At 44.6% G+C, this 14,472-nt stretch overlaps 1 protein-coding gene across 2 annotated transcripts in view; it reads left to right on the forward strand.

Moving 5' to 3' along the window:
• Positions 1 to 3,225: 3,225 nt before the first annotated feature.
• Positions 3,226 to 14,472, forward strand: part of CRTAC1 (cartilage acidic protein 1) — a gene marked incomplete at its 5' end in the record, with an annotated part of 131,248 nt that continues 120,001 nt past the window's right edge. Inside the window, one exon of one of the 2 annotated variants that reach the window (XM_080823129.1) lies at positions 3,226 to 3,419. In XM_080823129.1, the coding sequence (XP_080679255.1) occupies positions 3,229 to 3,419 (191 nt within the window). The remainder of the gene's footprint in view (positions 3,420 to 14,472) is intronic. The other variant, XM_080823128.1, reaches the window with a different exon arrangement.

The following is a 14,472-nucleotide window of genomic DNA, read 5'->3' on the forward strand; positions in this document are numbered from 1 at the left end:
ACTCACAGCTAGTTCAGAACAGCCCAGGTGGGTGCATGGAGTGCCTTGACATAGCAGAAGAATAACATGTGAAGTGCATGTTCTCCCTGCATCCCTCAGCCCCTGCCTCACTGGGGGGGCCGTCCACTGATCTGCCCATGTGGGGTGATTTCAGATTCCACAATGATGATGGCTGATCCGTCTCTGGTCGTGGCCTCTGTGGGGGAACTACTGCAGAACCCTGCCGAAAAGCTGTTTTGTTCAAAATAGGTTTAATGTGCTCAGAGAGGAAAATCACACAGGTTGGTCTGAAGTTTATAGAAGGCACTGAGGAGAAAAACCGCTGAAGGTCTGCTTCTAAAAAAAAAAATCCTTTAACTCATTGCAGAATTTTAGAGCTGGAAAGGACCCTTAAAGTCTGTCCCAAACGCTCATTTTTGAGAAGAAAGCTGGGACCCACCAAGGCTGTGACTTGTTCAAAGTCACCAAGCTGAATGGAGGTCAGCCCATAAGTTTATTACTTCTTTTTAATCTTGCTTTAGGTTATTTTTCTGGAAATGGTTAACACAGAGTAGAAGCCTCTTTCATATGGCTTCCCTAATTAAAAGTTCATCTTTGCGGGGAGCCTGGGTGGTTCAGTCTGTTATACATCTGCCTTCAGCTCAGGTCATGGTCCTGGGGTCCTGGGATTGAGCCTTGTGTTGGGCTCCTTGCCCAGAAGGGAGTCTGCTTCTCTCTTTCCCTCTGCCCCTCTCCCCATACTCATGCTCATGCTCATGCTCTGTCTCCCTCTTTCAAATAAACGAATAAATAATCTTTTTTTTTTAAAGTTCACCTTTTTACAGAAAAGGTAAAAATCAACAGGCTGCATCATGGTTCTTGCCCCTCATGACCTTCATTAGAAAATTTCTACCAGATGTTTACTTTTATAAGTTATGAATCTTTTGTAAAGAACATCGAGGCTTCCTGATTAAGTGGGCATTCTAAAAAAAAATAGTTATTATACAGTATTTTTCAGTAGCGATGTGCTTCTGAAACTTATTCCAGAATTGTGATATTACCTAAACAGAAGGTTGCCCTTATTACCCCAATGGGACCTCCCTCCCTGGTGTCAGTGACCCAGATCACAGGTATGGTGCCTGGGAGGGACTAAGTACCTTCTAGAAGTTACACCCAATGCCACTTTCCTTTTCTCTGTCCATTGCAAACCTTGTAATCTGATCACAGTACTCTTTCAATCCACTGCCAATCAATTGGCTCTGGCTCTCAAGTTGAAACTCATTTGCTGTCCTTACAATAGAGGTAGAAATACCTTGAAAAGACCAGTGACCTTCAGATCCACCCTACATTTCAGCATGTCTGCGCTGGTTATTAAATACTCTTTAGCTTCTCATTTGACCACCAGCTGCTCATTAATCCAATTATAAGTTTCCTTTATCCAACCAAACTTCCTGCCAAGTTGCTTAACTCTCAGAGTGATGTGTTTGCCTTTGGTGATTAGATAGCCCAGAAGATACGGTCTTGTTCAGACATCTCAATAATTTAGGCTTGACCTCACTCTGCTAGTGCAGCACCCAACATGTGCCTCATGAACACGGTGCAAAAGCCTCCTTCCCAGGAAGGCTCGCCGAGGTTAGTTTCTGCCCTGCGGTGGGAGCCCTGCCCCTGGGTCTCACTCCAGCTTCACCAGCAAGGCATTAGGGAGGCTTCTGACTCATGTCCGACTGTGAAGGCAGTGCCCGGGCCCTCCATTTGGGTTTCTGGGTCCTGAACGGAGGCAAACTCCCTTGTTGGCAGGAGCGTCTATCTCCATATGGAGAGTCAGTCTTTGCATCTTCTGTTCATTAAGACATCAGCCTCACTCAGCCTTGCTCTCGGCTGCCAGAAGCACTGGCATGCCAGCGGGAAGAGCTCCATCAAGACGGGGTCTGCTGCCTTCTGAAGGCAGGAAGGCACCACTTTGCCTGCAGGACTGGACCTGCGCAGCAGCGTTCCTGGGACTTGTTCCAGCAGAGCCTTTAGAATACTCTGGAGTTCGGCCTCCAGGCCTGCAGTTAGAGTCTCTGGGTGGGCCATCTGTAGCTCCCACAGGGGCGGGGTCCTTCCACCTCCTTGGCCATTCTCATCAGTCTCCTGGGTTCGGGCGCCAGCTCCCATGGCCCCAGGCTGCTCGGCAACACCCTGAGTTATGTTAGAGATATAATAATGAATTATACAACGGATTATACATAATTAATTTATAATAAAACACGCACACAATGGTTTAATTTCTCCAAGTGAATGATGGGCCACCGCCAGATCCTGCTGGAATACATTCCCTAACTACCTGCTTCCTGATCTGGAGATGATGGCCAGCCATCCTGGGGAGGGACCCTGGCCAGAGGAACCTGCCAGTTCCCAGATTCCCTCCAGGCTACCTCTGGGATGTGTCCCATAGAAGGATAATCCTTCACTGCCTCTATTGTTCTAGACTAGGATGCCCATGGGAGTCTGAGACTGAGGCTGGTTATCTTCTTCATTCTCCCAATCTTTCTTTCGGAGTATGGGAAATGCCAATGTATTTATATTCAACCCATCCTTCCTTCCTTCCTTCCTTCCTTCCTCCCTTCCTTCCTACCTACCTTCCTTCCTTCCTTCCTTCCTTCAACAACTGTGTGATGAGTGCCTATTCTATGCCAGACTCTGTCCTTGGCTTGGTGTGCCTGAGGAAGCAAAACCCACCGATCCTTGGCCTGGTGGAGCTTACATTCTAGCAGAGGGAGACAAACAACAGGAAGCATAATGAATAAGTAGATTTACAGTGATAGAAAAAGAAGAAGCCGAGCAAGGTAAGGGTCCAGTGGGATGCAGGCAGGCTGTAGTTTTTTTGTTGTTGTTTTTTTTTATTTACTTGACAGACAGAGATCACAAGTAGGCAGAGAGGCAGAGAGAGAGAGAGAGAGAGGCAGGGGCGGGGGGGAGAAGCAGGGTCCCAGGTGAGCAGAGACCCGGATGCAGGACTCGATCCCAGGACCCTGGGATCATGACCTGAGCCGAAGGCAGAGGCTTTAACCCACTGAGTCACCCAGGCACCCCGGCAGGCTGTGGTTTTAAACACGCTGGTCAGGGCAGGTGTTATGGAAAAGTGGCAGCCTCAGTAATGGACAAGCCCTCCAGGAATGAGGGCTGGGGGTGTGCGTGCCTACTCCAGGCTGCGTGGTTAGGAGGTCCCTCAGCAACATTTGTAACTTCTGGTTGCAGGTGTTCAGGATGTTACTGTTCCTGCTGCTGCTGTGGTTGCTGCCCCCAACCGAGGGGTCCCAGCGAGCGGAACCCATGTTCACTGCAGTCACCAGCGCGGTCCTGCCTCCTGACTATGACAGCAACCCCACCCAGCTCAACTATGGTGTGGCAGTCACCGATGTGGACCACGATGGAGATTTTGAGATCGTTGTGGCAGGGTAAGTGACTCCCACCCTGAGTCTGACGGATCTATTAGTCAGCTTTTGCTGTGATAAGGCTGAGTAAAAAATACCAAAAGCCAGTGGTTTGCAACAATACGTAGTCTCATTCTCAGGTCTGGGCTGGGCTCCGCTGGGCCTCTGGAAGGCCGTGTCCTTGCCTTTTGCCACAGCAGTGAGACGTTGGAGGCTGAATGGTTTTTCAGGGAGGGAATTTGAAAGCTCTGCTTCAAGACATGCTCTTCGTGTTTTTAAGTCTCCTTGTTATACAAGTAACGCTTCCTTAGCAATGGGATTGTAGAAGCTCTACATAGGAAGGGCTTACAGGTGACGATTATGCTAGAAGTCCTGCTCAAAGCGGCCTTCGCACAGCATTTCCTGTGAGACTTGGAAGAAAATAATCATCCCTTTCAAAGAAGGGTGAAAGATGGGAATTCAGGACAGCTAAACTTCCTCTAAAGCACGCCTTGATGTCCACTGCTCCCTTCTTTCCCGAGAAGCAACACCGTGTAGTAAGAAAAGCATAGGATTCAGAGTCCAGATAGCTTGAGTTCATGTCGTAGATCTAGAGCTTTCTAGTCGCATGACCTTGAATCAGTCCCTTCCTCGCTGAGATTCCGATAGATCATCTGTAGAAGCAGGAAAGGTGTTGCATGCGCCAGTGTGCTGTCAGTTCTGCCAGAAACCATCGATAAGTGTTATTTCTGGAGCCCTCATTGCCAGGCACCGTGCTGAGGCTTTCCCCGGCCCTGTCTTCCTTAAGCCTCCTGACAACACTGTGAAGTACATACACGAGAAAAGGAAATTGGGTGGGAAGCGATCCGCCCTCATCAATTAAACGGGACGTGGGTGGGTCAGGATTTGAACCCCAGGGCTCCCTACTAGAGCTACTGAACTGCGGTTGTGCCAAGTTTTGTTATCACTTCAAAAATCAGTCGATCCAGAAAATCACAAGGGCCTGTCCTCTTCATTCTGGGAGGCCAAGCTTGTATGGCGATGTGGAACAAAGTCACTGTTAGGTGGCATCGCTTGTAGCAGTTGCATGAAACAGTGGAAAGCACTGACCTTGGAACTGGAAGACCTGGTGTTAATCCTAACCATACCCCCCAAGAGTTGCGAACCTTGTGCGAGTTCCTTAGCTATGTGGTGCCTACTTGTCTCACCTGTAAAATGGGCATATTGAAATTTACCCCCACCTGGATGGGGTGAGGATCGGCCGTGATGATGCGTAGGAAAGATACTTTGTAAAGCGCGCTTCTTCCATTTATTCATTTCTTCTATCCTGTGAAGAGTAGAAGGTACCCGATTCTAGACCTTCTTGAAGTCGGGATGAGTGCCCCGTCCAGTGGAAACTTCTGCGATGATGTAGATGTTCTCTGTCGGGGCTGTCCCGTGCGGTGCCCACTAGCCACGTGGGGTGGATGAGCACTTGAAATGTGGCTACTCTGACTGAGGAACTGAATTTTTAATTTTTTTCATTTAAATTAAATAGCCACATTGAAATTAGCACAGTTCTGGGTCTGAAGGAAAAACTAAAGAACAGAGTGTGATAGAAAAAGGAACATCAGAAGGGGTTGTGATGACCCTTGCTGCCCGAGGTGACTGGAGCGGCTTGTCCGTGCTCAGTGCTGTGACAGTCTGGTGTCTCTCTGACCAAGAAGCAGTCCACCTCATCAAATGCTGCCTCCCAGAGCCCTGAGCCTCTGCTTCCAGGACTTTGAGGCTTGTCTGAAAGGTCCTAGCTGGCCCTGCCTCCTGTTAGGTGGCACCGGCCTCCCTCAGTAGCCCCTGAGAACTGACAGAGGACAGAGGATGGTGGGGCACCCATCCTTCCCTCACCCTGAGCCCTCTACAACTTAGTGCGGTTACCACACTGGCCCTTCACCTTGGACATGGGCTTCAGGTGCAGCTCTCCATCACACCCATCCTTGGACACGCACAGTTGCCGCTGCATCTCCCGAGTATGCAGTTTCTTTCTTTCCAAGTGCTCGGCATTCATTTCATCTTCCTTTTCCATGAAGTCCCTCCCTCTGTCTCTTCCAAGGAACTCAAGAAGTTTACTTCTGTGTCTTCGGTGGTAGGGAGGCTAGACCATCCTTTGCAGTCACGTTACAGAGATAAATCCGTGCTAACTTGCTGCCGACCGTGGGACCTGTGGCACTTTGTGGTCCTCATCCTGCGTCAGCCAGAGAGCAAGGAAAGAGCCTTCTCTCATCTCCCAGGGAAGGGTTGAGCCAGGCAGGCCCTGTCTGGGAAAGTTTGGGGTGCCGAGTGTTCTTCAGCAAGATGATATTGCCGGCTCCCAGCAGAGGAGAAGGCTTGTGTGGAGGACAGGATGGCAAAATTGGGCAGCCTCCCAGCTCTAGGTCATGTCTTCTTTGTGGCTGTTGTGAAGCATTGTGAATTCTCAGAGCGTCAGAAAGACACGTTCTAATTTAAGTACCAAAATACGTTCCAAAGGCAAATATAACTTTCTATTATCTTGAGCTTAGGATGATTTGTCACTGTCTTCTTCTTTGGGCTGGATAACCAAGGGTTGACTGTATAGACATATTTAAATCAGGACCTTGGGAGGTCATTTGGTCCACCCCTTGCCTTCCAATAAGGCCACACCTATAGCTCTTAGAAGCTTCATTTATTTAAAGCCTTCCAAGAGAATGTATGCAATCTTTTTGTAATCTAGCTCAATTACTTATGTCAAGAATCTATTTGACAAATCTGAATCCCTCATATTAGAGTTTAATAAGCCATTTCTTTTAACTTTCACTTTGCCATTGCATTCGAAGGTATAAACCAAGTGGTCACCATTCTTTGAAATAATGACAGCTAGGATCACTGCTCTGCATTGTATTCTCTGTGGACTTGGCCACATTTCTGGCTTTGACTCTTGTTCTATGTCATCTACTCTATACCCATATTTTAACTCCGTTTCCATCTCTGTTTGATTGTAGACCCTGTTTAAGAATCATGCTGCGAGAGTTGAAATTTGTAAAAATTGAATGTGAATCCCTTTCCCCGGGGCACCTGCGGTCCAGCTCATGGCAGGCCCACTCTGTATTATCTTATAGACTTTCCCATTAGCTGGTTCCTGAGGGCATTTACCTTTGCGACCCGTGGGATAATGACCAGCTCTTCAGTGTATAAGGCGCCGCATACTTGAACTTGTCTTAGATGTGTTGACCTTGTAGTGTGTCTGACTTGAGCCCTGTTGCTTTGAGTATTTACTCTTTGAATAGGTTTGTTTTGTTTTGCTTTTTTGGTATCCTCGTTCTGGGTATTGATGGCATTGATTTTGAGCATGTTGCGGGTGAGTTTGTGTTGTGTTTCAGTTTCTTGAGTTAATTGTGATGGAAGGCGTGTGCGTGCATCTGACTCTGGGAGGAGCAGAAAATGACCGCCCTTTGTTCTGCGGGGATGGGGGAGGGAATGGGCTGGCTCTGCTCTTCCGCGCCACAACTGGGCGAGTGCCTCCGCATATGGAGGGCTGATCTGTTGACCGGCAGGTGCAGGATTGCAGTCCTGCATACAGTCTCCTCCCTGCAGGGGTTGAGGGGAGGATTTGATCATCCCCAGAGACCTCCGCGCACGCACAGACCATGGAGGGTCTTCAGGACTGGTTCTCTGGGTAAATAAAAAGCTCAGTAGCTTCCCCTTTTCTCGGTGGAACTGAACACCCAATCTACAGTCTCCCGTAGTCTAGAAAGGAATTCCTGTTGGTGTCAATCTTGCACAATTCCTTCAGAGCAGCTTTTGTTTCCTGGGATATCCCCAGAGGTCTGAGATAACCACCCCCCACCCTTTCAGTTTCCAGCAGAAGTTTTGCTCAAATGGAAAGACTGTAGTGGTTGTAAAGTTTAAATCACAATTTAGATCAGTTTTTCTGCACAGAGCGTTCATTTGATAAAACCTTAACACACTCTTCACACTTGGAAGGGTTTCATTTAAAGGGATGCTCATACCGTAAAGCAGTGTTTCATGTTGTCCTTAATTTTGCAACTATGTCAGAAAACTTTTTTAATTTACTAAAGTTAATTGAATTATTTAAAAGGCAAACTGTATTCAATTACCAGATTAATCATAATCATATAGGAGATATGTTTGCCATTATAAATAATAAGAACAATGATAAAGAATGAGATATTTATCTATGGTTTAACCAAAGCAGGATTTATGCATTTTATTATTAGTATATATAGATACATATAGTGTATATAGGTAGATAATAGGTAGGTAGATGTAGCATCCATGTAAATATATGTAGGTATATGTAGTCTAAGTCTATATGTACATACACATACACACTTTTAACAAAATAGGAAAAATAGTTTGGAACTTCCTGTGCTAATTGTTGCTTTGTAAAACATTTTAATAGATTTGATCATCAGTTTTGACAACTTTAAAATGTTAGATTAGTTCATTCAGTTCCGTTTACCTTTCTCTTTTAATTTAAAATAGATCTCACAATGTGATAACACTCATGTGTTTTATCGCCAAAAAATTCACACAATATAGATGAAAGTAAAAAATCCATCTTTATCAACCCCCCGACCCTCCTTCATCCCAGTCCTCTCCCAGAATAACAGTTGTTTTCAGTTTGGTGTTTATAGTTCTAGAACTTTCTGTGTTACATGCAAATATATAATTTTTGGAAGAATCAAACTGATACATATTATTCCAAAACTCACTTTTTTTCACTGTATAGTATGTGTATTGTTCATATATATATAGATCAAGCCTTTTTTTTTTTTAAGTTGTTTGGTGTGTATGTACCACATTTGTTTTGTCACCCGTCAAGTGACATTTAAGCTGTCTCTCATCTGTGACCATGGCAAACAATGCTGAACCGCGCACCTCCTTACCCACATATGCAAATATTTTTCTGGGATAGATACCAAGACGTGGAGATGCTGAGAATGCCATGTACATTCTGGATCTTGGTAAACATCACCAAATTGTTTCTAATCTCCATCTTTTTATGTTTATTCAGAGCCTAGAAATAAAAGGTAAGCTTGGGGATGATTGAATCCAGCCAGCTCTTCAAGCCCCTAATATGGGTCTACCCGCATAGACCACGGGGCCTGAACCTGATCAGTATAGATCTAATAGTCCCAAGGAGGACAAAGCCTATTCTGTGTCTACAAAAGGAGCTGCCGCTATTAGAAACCAGATTGAGGAACTTCAATACTTTCTGATTCCAACTGCTAAGAGGACTTCCTCTAAAGCCTCATCGACAAAAATATATTTCTTAAATGGTTCACCCCTCACCCTGAGAGTCATTGTCATCGGCGTCATGGTGAAATGATTGTGGGGTGCCAGCTTCTCTGCTGTGGGTAAGCCTGGACTGCCCCTGATCTGGAATACTAATGAGACATGAGCCAGAGCAGGAATGGGGGCTTGTAAACGCTTTCTTAAAACTTTTCTAAAAAGGTTACTAGCGGTGCATGGCGGGTTTTCCAGGGATGTCTCATTGCTGCGTCTGAACTCCTTCTCCCAGAGGCAGTGGCCAAAAATTCCACCCTGCGTGCCTGCTCACAGGCTCTCCTGACAGCCCAAGGTTCTGAAGCCCCTTCATGGTTAACCCCGGCGACACCCTCCACGCCTCGCCAGAGTGAGGGGACAGAAGGTGTAGTAGGCAGAATAATGGCCTTCAAAAGATGCCCGGTTGCCATGCCCACAGCCAAGGAATATGACTGTGCAGGTGCGATTAAGTTAAGGACCTTAAGATAGTGAGATGATCCCAGATTATCTGAGTGGGCCCAATGGAATCACAGGGACCTTAAAACTAGAAAAAGGGAAGCAGAAGAGGTCACAGTGATATGAGGTGAGAAGGACCTAGACTCACCATTCCTGGCTTTGAGGATGGAGGGAGGGTCACAGGTCAAGGAATATGGGTGGGCTCTAGAAGCTGGAGAAGGTAAGGAAGTAGATCTACCCCTAGAGCTTCTAGAAGGGAACACAGTCATGCCAACACTTTGATTTCAGCACAAACCAATGATGGAATTCTAACAGACTAAAGTGTAAGATAATCAGTTTGTATCATGTTATGCTGCTAAGTCTGTGGTGAGTCGTTACAGCAGCAATAGGAAACTAGGACGTCAGATGCTTGGTGTGATTTTTCAGAGAGAGGATGGTCATTACCTCAGAGAATTTTAATAGTATTATTTTAATAATTTCATAGACTTAAAATAAATACCTACAAGCATATTACTTAAAAGAATAAAGGAAGTGTACCTTCAACGGAAGTATTATTTTTAACCAATGACAATCCCTCATCTGAGGAACATGAGCAGTTTGGGGAAGAATCCCTAAAACACACTTTGTTCCTTAGTGACCAGCCACCTTAATTCACTGTTTGACACCCCGTGCCTTAGATGGTTGGAGGTGGGGAGAGGGACTCTGGGCTTTTAAAGATCTCATTGTCCTTGGTGAGACAACACACTGAAACAGGGTGAGGTCATGAGCAGCCCGTACCCTGGTCAGACAGGATGGAGAGCACTCCCAGGTGAGAATCATCAAGGCCTTGGAGGGGGCATTTAGAAGGACAGGTAGCACGAGGGTCTGTTTAACCAGGGATCAATGTCCTCTCCAGGTCGAAGACAGCTTTGGGCTTACTTGGATTTTGTTGTTTGTTTGTTTCAAAATTAATTTCTTTTTTTTTTAAAGCATTTTAACAAAAAACTGATTTTCACATAGTGAAGAATATTTATAAAAAGCCGTTCCAAAATAGTAATATAATTAAGACCCTAAAATTGCCTCTGCTGAAAAAGGCAAAGCTACTTTTAGTAGTCTGAGTTTTTCATCCATTCAGAAAGTGGATGTAGGCCCCGTCTCCAGTCACCTTCCTTGAAGTCTGTCTTCTCCCCAGTTCTCTAAGTGGCGGGCTGGACAGAAGGCCTTCCTGGCCCCACCCCAGCCTCCTGAAGTCCCAGGCACAGGGCAGGCTGCTGGTGAAGCCCACCCTCCCCGCGCTTACACCCCTACAGCAGCAGGCCTTCCCTTCCCTCTCTTACCCCACTCCTCACTCCCCTGCCCCAAACAAGCCTCACACTTCTCTTTGCCTTTTCCACTCTCAGCATCACTTCTGCTGTGGGGGAGGGGGGCATCTGACTCCTGCCTCCCTCTCATGGCTCTCCCCACTCCATCTCCCCAGTGCTCCTGACCCAGTGAGTCACTTTCTTCCAAGAAGGCTATGGTTAGGACTTCATCTCCCCTCTGAAGAAGTAGTTCGTTTTGAGAAGCAGATACCTATAGAAAAACATGCAAGGATGTGAAAAGCTAAAGCATAACCCACTTTGGATTTTTGTCCTGATCTCCTCTCATTTACTGTCAGTTCCGAAGGAGTGGAACGAGCAGCATGCCCCCTGTAGTTTGCTGACATCATCGCATCTTAAACCATCACAGTGGTTTGTAAGACGTGTGGTATCTAACTGAGCCTCGGTCACATTTTTTTCATTTTAACATCACTAAAATTGGGATGTGACCTACAACAGGCTGCTTGCACTAATTGGAAGACTTTCTTTTCCTAGAAATGCTGCAATAACGGTGAGTCTTAGATGACGCCGTAGCTTTGGTGAGAGCACTGTAGGTAGTGTCTCATTTTGTAAATAAGGAAACGGAGGCACAGGGATCTGCTGAAAGTCATAGAGACGGTGAAAGATGAACTATTATTCTGCATATGCTAATGAAATTCAGTGTTTTATCTGTGTTCAAATCATAATCTTTATTGATGTTTCTCTGCCTGTTAGTAACTGAGGCCTGGTTTGAAACACCCTGGTGTGGTAGTCTCTTTCTCTCTGGGACTCTGTGTTGCTATGTCTTGAGTCTACTTTATTAGGTGCAGTTTTGACTTCTTTATTATTGAGATGTGATGGACATATAGCATTACTTTTGGGTTTACAACACAATGATTCGATATTTGTATACATTGCGAAATGATGACCACACCAAATCTTAGACTTCTTATGTTTTCCTGGTAAATGAAACCAGTATTATATAGTGACCCCATCTATCCCTAATTATACTCTTGGCCTAACGTTACTATAACTATTCCATCTTTCTTTTTGTTATTGTTTGCCAGGAATATCTCTTTTCATCCTTTTACTTTGAACTTTCCAAAATCCTTATGTTTTATACATGTTTCTTGTAGGCAGCATGTACAGTTTACATTTCTTTCTTAACTCTTTGACCATGTCTGTTCTCTTACTGATGAGTTTAGTCCCTTCCATTCAATGGGAACATTAATATCTTTGAACTTGTTTCTCTTACTTGCTCAATTTTCATGTATTTAATGCTGCTTTTTCTTTCTTGCCTTTAAAAAAAAAAAGATGTATTTATTTTTAGAGGGGGAAGAAGGAGGGATAGAGAGAGAGAGAGTCTTAAGCCGACTCTGGACTGAGTGCAGAGCCCGACGCTGGGTTCAATCTCATGACCCTGAGATCATGACTTGAGCCGAAACTGAGAGTCAGACGCTCAACTAACTATGCCACCCAGGAGCTCCTCCTTTTTTGTTTTTTAAAAAATTGATTGATTGAGCAGCTTTTTGGGGGGTGGGAAGGAGGGAGATACTTGTTTTCTAAATCCCATTTTTTTGCCTCTAATTGATTTGGGACTTTTATCCTCTTCTTCTGTTCTTTTAGTGGCTTCCTTCGAAATTTTATGATACATTTTTCACAAACTCTCAAATTATCTTAACACCCTCCTATAACATTACAAGGACTTCAGTCCACTTTAACTCTTGAGTACCCCTTCCTGGCGTACATATAGGATGTCAACTTTGCCCTTTGAAAACCCTCCCACTTATAATTGTTATTGTTATTGTTGTAATTATCTAAAGGCAGTGTCCTTAATTGGGAACACTAGCTCTCTCCAAGGGTCCTGGATTAATGTAGGATTCTAAAGTTCAGTGTCCCCACTGTGCTGCCAGGCCAAGGGCTAGTAATACCCTTCACAGTGCTCTGAGCCCCTTATTCCCATTTGTTTAGGCCCATCAGTGCCAGATTTAGATTCAACTCCCTTTTCTGTGGAGTAGGGTGGTTCTTGGAGATTTTCCTTATGTTCGTGAGCCCAGTGATACATTAAAAATATATTTTTTCTGGAACCTACTTTTTTTTTTTTTTTTTTTAGTGGTAGGGTTCTTCAGCAGTCTCTCATATGGATGGAATCAGAAGTCTGGAGTTGTCAATAATTTGGAATCTCCAAAGCTTGCTTTTCTATTACTAACAGGACTAGGGAGGGTATATGCAGCTAAAGGGAATAGTACTGAAGAAGTTCTCCCTGTTACCTGTTCAAAGATGCTTGAACTCACTTCTTACAAAATAGAAGGAGCTCTACAGTGTGGGAGATTTGGGTGTGAGATGGAGAGGGATAGGGATGTGTATGTATGGGGAGAGAAGCACGTACAGTAAGCCACAGGCACTTGGGTAGTCAGGCCAGACCCCTGGACTGTGTCTCTCTGGAGGAGCAGGGGGAGTCGAAATCAAAGTCATTTCCAGTTTAGATGATATCATCTAAGGTCACCAGTTGTTGGCTATGCCAACCAAGGAAATGTGTGACTGTGTACATCAAAAAGGATCTCCTTCCCCCCTAAGCATCCATCTTTCCATGTTGTTTATAGAGTAGAATTATAGCCATATGAAGTCGTGGACAAGTACCCAGTGTGTTTTGACATGCCGTAGTGCTGTAGTCATTCTGTATGCTGGTCATGAATGGGCACTGGGAAGATAAACAGGCTAATGAGGATTCTCCCTGGTGGGGAGCTATCCTGGAGAACAATACTGCATTGGTAGACTCAACATACAGAATAGGACAGGAATCTTCTCTTTGGACTTCCATACCACCACCTTCATGCCTTCTTTTGGGATGGACATTCTTTCTCCTTTGGAGAACAATTCTAATCATAGGATCCGATGGAACAGCCAGTCAACAGTCTGGGGTTCCCTCTGACCTAAGTCTCTCTAATCAGCATCTTGATCTGAGATTTTCCATCCTGAATCGAAGAAGGAAAGCTCTAACTTGCTCTTGGATCATGAGTTGTAAGGATATATCACAAAACAACTATGGATATATCCATGTCTCCCATCCCACAGAGGAATCTGAGAGAATGAAGATGACACCCAGAGAGAAAAAGAGGAAAGAATCCTGGGGCATTAAGACCATGATTCTTGTCCCTGAAACCCCCAGAACTATGAGTCTCCTGCACCTCTACTTCAGTTCTTTTTACTGATAAATTTTTCTCTAGAGCCTTTTCTCTAGAGTGACTTTACTTATGCCAAAACTAATGACTTATAAATCTAGACAAAGCAGCCTTTTTGCAGGCGAGAGCAAGCACCCTATCTGATGCTGTGTTGCAGAACAGAGCATAACAGTCCCTGCCCCCAAAAGAGACCCAATGGCTCTCCAGTCAAAGAGGAGATTCTTAAGAATCTCTAAGAACAGTTGACAATCTGCGATCAGTGTTAGCATGTTTTTGAAGGAGTTTTTGCTAGGTGGGTCAGATTGAGAGAGAAACTCAAATCAAAGAAATATCACAATGTTATTTAATTATATACCTATATCAAAAATTCTTTTTAAAATTTCTCCTCTCACATTAGATTGCCAGCTACTAAAGTCAAGGACTTTGTCTTTTCTACCTGTGCACCAATAGCCTAGCATGTAGTCAGTGTTCAGTGAATAAATAAAATGAAATAGACAGGGGTCTTATGGATGGATGGAGGGTCTTAGGTAAGAGAATTAATGAAAATAATAAACATTAGCTATACTCAAGTGATTTACTCAAGGACCTTAGCCTCAAGAGCAACATCAGTAAATTTAATAAACAAAATCCTACGTGTCTACCTTATATGTGCATAACTGTGTGCTCAGTGCTTTGGCAGGTACAAGAATACAGACCCTTTCTTCAAGCGATCTTAGTTGTAAGAGAGATAAGACACATATAGAAATAACAGAGCAGAATGTCATGTGAGCTATAGAAAAGAAACACACTCCATGGTTGGCCCACCTATCAGGTTCATCTCCCCATTGAATATTCCAGTTTTTTCAGTTTCTTATTAACACT

The sequence above is a fragment of the Martes martes genome (assembly GCF_963455335.1).
Source record: "Martes martes genome assembly, chromosome: 14".
In the NCBI taxonomy this organism is placed as follows: Eukaryota; Metazoa; Chordata; class Mammalia; order Carnivora; family Mustelidae; genus Martes; species Martes martes.